The sequence below is a fragment of the Microplitis mediator genome, chromosome 4, assembly GCF_029852145.1.
Source record: "Microplitis mediator isolate UGA2020A chromosome 4, iyMicMedi2.1, whole genome shotgun sequence".
Taxonomy (NCBI): Eukaryota; Metazoa; Arthropoda; class Insecta; order Hymenoptera; family Braconidae; genus Microplitis; species Microplitis mediator.
The window spans coordinates 6,192,455-6,198,454 of NC_079972.1; the positions used below are offsets into that span (position 1 = coordinate 6,192,455).

Here is a 6,000-nt window from a genome sequence, read left to right on the forward strand (position 1 = left end):
TGATAAGCTGATCACAAATGTTTTTGTTTTCCGTGCACAAAAAATCGAGTTATCATCAATTTTTTCTTCTCAATCTATTCTATTATGCGGCGTATTTGAGAATATTAATCGATCTTATTTCTTCGAATAAATACTTTTAAATTTAGTTTAAAAAAAAAAATTTTAACAATAGTCTGAAAAAATCAGATTATATTAATTTTTAACGAAACCATAAAAAATCGTTAAATGTACATATATTTATATATATTAATCAATAAAAGTGTGAAGGTATATTATAAATCAAACAAAATCAGAGGTAAAACTCTCACGCATTTAATCAATCGACGAATCAAACGTCTGGAAGTTATGGTCTGAACGTGCCAAAGTCGATAAAAACCTGCTAGAGTATAAGAGCTAGTTCTACTAAACTCAGTTACATATAAACATAAATCGCGATGAAATTTGCTAAAATTTATTTTTTTAGTTTTCATCTTATTTCAGTAACTTTAAATTATTTTTTCACAACTCATAAAATACGCCAAAGAGTATAATTATTCTAAATAAATTCAACGAAGTAAATAGAGCTCATTCAGAAGCTCTATAAAGTTACAATTAGCAATTAAGTAGTACAACCCAAAAAGCCACTGATGTAAAATTAAGTAATTTAAAAAAAAATAAAAACTTTTTAAATTTATTAAAAAACAAAAACTTTTCTAGTCCAATAATTTTTTAAAAATAAATAAGTCAGCATTAAATTATCAAGTAAATAATAAATAAAATATATTTTAAAAAATTAATTTATCGCGACTGTAAGTATATCTTTAACTATTCAAATTAATATAAATTATGTATATCCACAAAGAGGATAAGTATATATATATTTAAAGTAAAGTCTTCTCTCTACTCTTGTTCATAAATACATACGGATGAGCCGTTTAATTTAACCGAGTTAGACTTTATACAAAATGAAGAGTCTTCTTGAGGATGAACAATTTTGTGCGTTATTTTCATGGAACTAACCAAGAGAATAATATTCCTTAACACTAATTGTTTGGGCGAGTTAAATGACGTTTTACGAATACGAATACGAAGGCAAAGGGACATAACGTTGAATAGTGGATATATATATATATATACATATTAAAACGAGCGGATGTTTGTTAATAATGTGAGGCATATGTCGAGCCTAGATTGAACGCACAGGTGCAACTTCGGGCATCCGATTACGTGCCGATCTAAAACGGCTAGAGTTCTGGTTCTCCTATTGCCGTTGCTGGTACTACTGCTGTTAGTGCATAGTGCAATAACTGTTATGTGAATCTCCAACCAAACAGAGAGAGTCCACCAGTAATATAGCAATGCAGTTGCAGCAGTAGCATCAGAAGAGAAACTCATGAGAAACAAATATTTGGACAGAGTCTTTGAAACAATTAAACCAGTGGTATTACGCTTTACCGCAAACATTATTCGTATTAAATATTACCACAAGAGAAAGAGAACGCGCAGATGCTATTCTGCGTTATTGGATCAACAATTTACAATTTAGTAAACGGTCTTGATAATTTGTATACATATATATATATATATATATATATTAGACTGGGCCAAAAAAATCGACTATTTTTTTTTTTTAACGATACTGTGAAAATATTATTTGGGATGACAAAAAAAAATTATTGTGAAAATTTGAGCCTTTAATTTTGATATTAAGAGGTGTATCATTGCAATTTTCGATTTTTTTTAAATGAGCGGGTTTTTGTCTCATAACTCTCAATCCATCGAGATAAACAAAATCGACTCGGATACATTTTTTTAAGGAAATTTGATGCTCTACAAAAAAAATCTGATTGAAATTTTTCGTCAGATGAACCGTTTCCTTATAGTCATGCTTTGAACGTTGGTATGATTTTAAAATTTGATTGTTCAACTTTGGAATTTTGTAATTCATGTAAAAATAAGTTTCCGGAAAAAGACAATAAATTTTCTTGAAGGAAATTGAATGCTCTACAAAAAAAGTCTCTTAACAATTTTCGCTAAATTCACTCCTTCAAAAGTTATTCAAGATTATTGAAGTCGTTTTAAATAACTTCAACCTTGAATAACTTTTGAAGGAGTGAATTTAGCGAAAATTGTTAAGAGACTTTTTTTGTAGAGCATTCAATTTCCTTCAAGAATATTCATTGTCTTTTTCCGGAAACTTATTTTTACATGAATTACAAAATTCCAAAGTTGAACAATCAAATTTTAAAATCATACCAACGTTCAAAGCATGATTATAAGGAAACGGTTCATCTGACGAAAAATTTCAATCAGACTTTTTTTGTAGAACATCAAATTTCCTTCAAAAAATGTATCCGAGTCGATTTCGTTTATCTCGATGGATTGAGAGTTATGAGACAAAAACCCGCTCATTTAAAAAAAATCGAAAATTGCAATGATACACCTCTTAATATCAAAATTAAGGGCTCAAATTTTCACAATAATTTTTTTTTTGTCATTCCAAATAATATTTCCACAGTATCGTTAAAAAAAAAAAATAGTCGATTTTTTTGGCCCAGTCTAATATATATATATATATATATATATATAAATGTATAGATACATTTATTGATGATTAAGCGCTTATTGCGCTTCAGTGCATAATCAAACTTATCATTAGAAGATTATTAGGTTTGCAGAATCAAACGGTATTAACATCAATAAATTATATCATTAAATCGATAGCAATTTACTCCGGTACAGCTATTAATTTTCTTCTCGCAGGATATGTCAATTTTAATCTAATAATTATCCTTTATAACTGTATTCCATTATATTTGCTTACATTTATTGCTGAAATATTTAAGCAAATATATATACAGTGTGTACAAAAGAATTGGAGTAAATAGTATTGTTTATATTGAGGATATAAAATAAATAAATAAAATGAAAGCAAAGAGAGTAGAGTTGAGTGATCGGAATTTTTTTTTCCCGATAGTAAATATATAGATTATGTAAGAAAATAAAAATGTATATAAATTGCCGTGAAAATTGTAAGGAAAATTTTTTATAGAGATAAATATTTCTTTTCCTCATTTTTTTTTTTTTTTTTTTATGGCGAGAATTTTCTCAGCAAATTTTTATTGCTATACGACTCGTTAGTTTATTTTAAAATATTCGGTATGTTATAATTTAAATTAGATAAAAAAAATATGATATTATGTCATATATATCATATATATATATATATATATATCATTTTTTTTTTAATTTTATTTAGAGTAAATTTCTAATCTATTGAGTCTATACACTGTAAAAATCGGATGTGAATTCGGAGTGATTACGGACTTTATTTAAATCCAGATTCACTCTGTCACTCGGCATACCCGTAAATAGGGAGTTTGTCTTTTCAGCGGAGTCATTTCGGAGTAGTCTGGATTTTACTTCAATCCACATTCTCTCTGATTCGGAGTTTTAGTATTAAAATGAACTTCCCTTTGGAGTAAATTTCACTCCGAGGGAATTATAATCATCCGCTCCGCATTCACTCCGGATTTAATTCGAGTTCACTCCAAAAATTTTTTACAGTGTATAGGTAAAATGCATTTTTAATAGGCAACAATTTCATGATGATATTGATTTATGAAGATGTACCTGAAGATCGGAAGGTTTTTCGTCCAACGAAAATGAAAAACATTTATGTAATTTGACTGCTTAAGGGGTAGTCAGGGGTTGCCTGCAATTTTCGGCTGGCGTACTAGCACCTATGCAAAATATTTCAGAAATCTAGATCTAGTAGATTTTTAACTTTTCATTTTTTTTTTTTTATTTTCGTTCCGCGAAAAACGTCCCAATCTTCAGGTACATTTATGAATCATATTATTCTGACAAACTTGAAAAGATAAATAATATTTATAATACTTAACAAGTTAATAAGTATTCAAGTAACAAATGTAATAGATTTCTTACCTTTAACAATCGGTGATATAAAAAATCCCACGAGGATAATCATCAGCATCATGTGGACAGAGTCCCGGGATTTATCACCAGTAATTGATCTAACGCCTTCCATTATTGCAATTTAACGTTGTTAAATCTATTCCCGAGTTTTTTTAGGACATTTGACGATTAAATTAAATAAACCACTTAAAACTTTATCACAAAAATCCGCACGAGTTTTAATTAATGAAAAGAAACACTCAAAAATAAAATAACTAATTCGAAACTTTTTCTCTTCTGTTTTATTTTTATTGAAAAACTTGGTCTCATATCCAATGCAACTCAATAATCAAAAAAAATTTCATACGGACTAGAAATTCAATAGTACAATAATGTCATTAGTCACGACTTTCAATACACATGTTTTTTTTTTTTTTTATAGATATCAAATTTTTAAAAATCCGTGTTGACATTTCACATCTAAACATTTATTCACAAATTTATCTTTACTTTTTAAAATTTTAAATAAAATTTTCACTTAATCATCACTCAATTTAGAAGTAATAACAATTTTTAAAAAATCCGTATAATCAAAATTATCACGTAGCATTATTAAAAATAATATCACTTTTTATTATTATAATTTTAAAACAAAAATATCAATTACAATAATCATGACGTAATAAAGTGGGCGTTAGACATTTTTCCATCGAAAAATAAAATCTAGTCATAGTTATCACTTAAAATAAATTCATAGAAACAAAACACTCGACGTACATAAAACAAAATTATCAACACCTGTAACTCGTTAGTACCGGAGAGGAAACAAAATAATTATAATTAATCCAACAATTGTATCTTTGCGTGCTTAAGCTTCAAATTTGAACTTTTTTACACTACGTCCTATATTGTACGTCACTATGTACTTTATAAAAACTAAACTTGATCTTTACACTCAACGTATTTTGATTTAATTTTAATTTTATTTAAAACTTTTTATATTTTTTTTTTACCCGAGTTCATAACCCGGAAGAGCGAATAAAAGCGTACGTTTAAAATAAACAACTGCACTGTCACGGCAGTGACCTCTTTTGTCCTGCAACACAAACTTTATCCTTTTTAATAAAAATGTTAAAACCAATTGATCCTCCAATAACAAACTTGTAACAAATTTAATTTCAAATCGTATTTGAAAATAACTTTTTAAGAAATAAAGGAGATTAAGTAGATTTTTAATCAGCCATTAAATTCACTTGTATGTTATTTTATTATTTAAATTGTCAAATTTTAAAATAATTATTGATACCACTAATAGTATGGATTTTAAATAAATTCTCCGTCATCTAATCATGTTTATGTTTATGTAAAACTTTTAATTTACCACTTCAATTTTATATATGTAATTAATTTAAACAAGTCAGTGTTAGTGTTAGGCATAAAGCGCGGGAAATATTTAAAATAAAGTATTTATTTTTATTGTTATCACTTTTTTTTTAAATAAGAATTAATTATTTATTAATACTAGTTACGTTTAACTAAAATCGGAGGGATTAAAAATAAAAAAAATAATAGATAAATATTTTAAGTAAACACGAAACATTATTTTTATCACTCGCGTATTTATAAATATTAAATAAAAAAATACTTTTTTTTTATAATATTATTATATATATGTAAAATATATATACATATAATAATAATAATAATAATAATACGAGTATCCACTCACGACCTCGTTCGACGAAGGAACAAACGCGTGTGTGCCCCGCCAGCTGGTGGGAGCAGTCGCTGAGTGTCTCGTCGAGAGAGAGAGAGTAAGCCTCTGCCCCCGCAGAGATCCACGGAAATATACGAATTATTACGAAGAGCTACGAGCACGCGCACGAAGCTCAACGAATCGTCACAACCCCCAGATCCCCCAGGTTCTCGACACCTATGTCTGTCTTTGTTGGGGACAGGAGCACACGACCCACACGAATGAAGTAGACCAGAGTACTACACTGAGAGTTAGAGTAGACCAGCGGATGTAGAGAGCAGATGAGCATGAGAACGAGTACCGCTGGGCTCTGGGCTTAATGTATAAGAGAGAAAACCGTGTGTGGT

The 6,000-nt window shown here is 28.4% G+C and overlaps 1 protein-coding gene across 5 annotated transcripts in view; it reads right to left on the bottom strand.

Annotated features, from left to right (window-relative positions):
• Positions 1 to 5,638, bottom strand: part of LOC130666475 (nephrin-like) — a 178,988-nt gene extending 173,350 nt beyond the window's left edge. For all 5 annotated transcript variants that reach the window (XM_057467494.1, XM_057467495.1, XM_057467496.1 and 2 more), the window contains exon 1: positions 3,928 to 5,638. In XM_057467494.1, the coding sequence (XP_057323477.1) occupies positions 3,928 to 4,030 (103 nt within the window). In that variant the 5' untranslated portion in view covers positions 4,031 to 5,638. The remainder of the gene's footprint in view (positions 1 to 3,927) is intronic.
• Between the last annotated feature and the right edge of the window lie 362 nt (positions 5,639 to 6,000).